This window comes from Poecilia reticulata, linkage group LG19 (genome assembly GCF_000633615.1).
Source record: "Poecilia reticulata strain Guanapo linkage group LG19, Guppy_female_1.0+MT, whole genome shotgun sequence".
Taxonomy (NCBI): Eukaryota; Metazoa; Chordata; class Actinopteri; order Cyprinodontiformes; family Poeciliidae; genus Poecilia; species Poecilia reticulata.
In genome coordinates, this window is record NC_024349.1 from 22,517,925 (window position 1) to 22,519,224 (window position 1,300).

Sequence of the window (1,300 nt, forward strand, 5' to 3'; positions counted from 1 at the left end):
GACACGGATGAAGATAATGATCATAATAATGGTGATGATGGTGATGACAATAAGAGGGATAATCAACATAATGACAAAGTTCACCTCGCCTAACGCCGTTGCAGGGAAAACAAGGACTGCATGGAGTTCGCTCGGATCCACCCATCCAGTAGCTGCCATGGTGACCTGACCCCTCACCTCCTTGTCCCCGGTGGAGCAAACCAATTAGGGGACCCTGTTGCACATGCTCACCCAGCTCACCGCCACTGGATGCAGAGGACAGGAAGTCCCTCCCTCTGGATGGGCCCTTCATACGGTGAGAATGAACACAGAGCCTCCAGCCATTTCACACTTGATTTTGATGTTTCCATTTTAAATGATGGCTTATTGTTGAAGTTCATGTTTTTTCCTTTTCCCTTATTTACTTTTTAAATTAAAACGTATACATAATAATCTTAATAAGAAATATAAAAGCATTCCATTTTTAAAAATGTATAAACATTTGAAATTTTGTGCAATATTTTGCGATGTTCCAGCACATAAAATCCAAATAAAATACACCGTGTTTGAAGCAACATGACAAAGTGTGAAAAGGTTACAAGGATGTATTAATGGATCCGTGATTTAACGGAGCTGTGTGGACTCCCTTACCCCCTTCCTGTTTCAGGTCTGAGCCATGTGGGGATGAGCCCCAGCTTCCCACCAGGTCTTCCCAACCCTCTACAGCCAGTCTTGGGGTCCCTCAGCCAAGATCCTAACTCCCCTCTTGTGGTTCTTCCTACAGAACCAGGGCCTCATCATCCTCTCGGTATGAAAAGCAGACTTTCACAGCAACAACAGTATGCATAATGATTGTTGTGTACCCAGGCTTACTGCCTTGCTGCCTCCTGCTTTCTTCTCATTTGTACAATGGATGCTGCTGCTGCCGGTCCTCTCTCTGAGTTTTAGTATCACTGGCTAATCATAATATAATGCTCAACTAAGCCCCTCTGTCAGAGGGACAATGTTTTATTGCTTTGTTAATGGGAGCTGCTATTCCATTGCCCCCTCTGCATGTGCCTAACATTACGCAAACCATTTGAACTGGCGTTTCATCCCTCTTGTGGTAGAGTGTAGAGGTGCTTAGACTGTGTGTGCATGTTAAAAGTCATGTTAATGTCTAAAGCAACATGTAGGGACAGTGTTACATTTACAGTTATGGTATAGAAATGAATAAAAAAATGGATGGAAGTCCATGTAAAATCCTTGTGAAGATAGAAATAAATACTACATGTATGTGTGTGTGTGTGTGTGTGTGTGTGTGTGTGTGTGTGTGTGTGTG

At 43.2% G+C, this 1,300-nt stretch overlaps 2 protein-coding genes across 2 annotated transcripts in view; both read left to right on the forward strand.

The window, feature by feature from the left end:
* LOC103481966 (BAH and coiled-coil domain-containing protein 1-like) overlaps positions 1 to 1,190 on the forward strand; it is a 1,569-nt gene extending 379 nt beyond the window's left edge. The window contains exons 1-2 of the mRNA XM_008437819.2: positions 1 to 295; positions 647 to 1,190. The exon at positions 1 to 295 is cut by the window's left edge and continues 379 nt beyond it. Coding sequence (XP_008436041.1) covers positions 121 to 295; positions 647 to 828 — 357 coding nt within the window. The 5' untranslated portion in view covers positions 1 to 120 and the 3' untranslated portion in view covers positions 829 to 1,190. The remainder of the gene's footprint in view (positions 296 to 646) is intronic.
* Positions 1 to 1,300, forward strand: part of LOC103482106 (BAH and coiled-coil domain-containing protein 1-like) — a 31,559-nt gene that overhangs the window by 11,348 nt on the left and 18,911 nt on the right. The gene's annotated exons all lie outside the window — the stretch shown is intronic.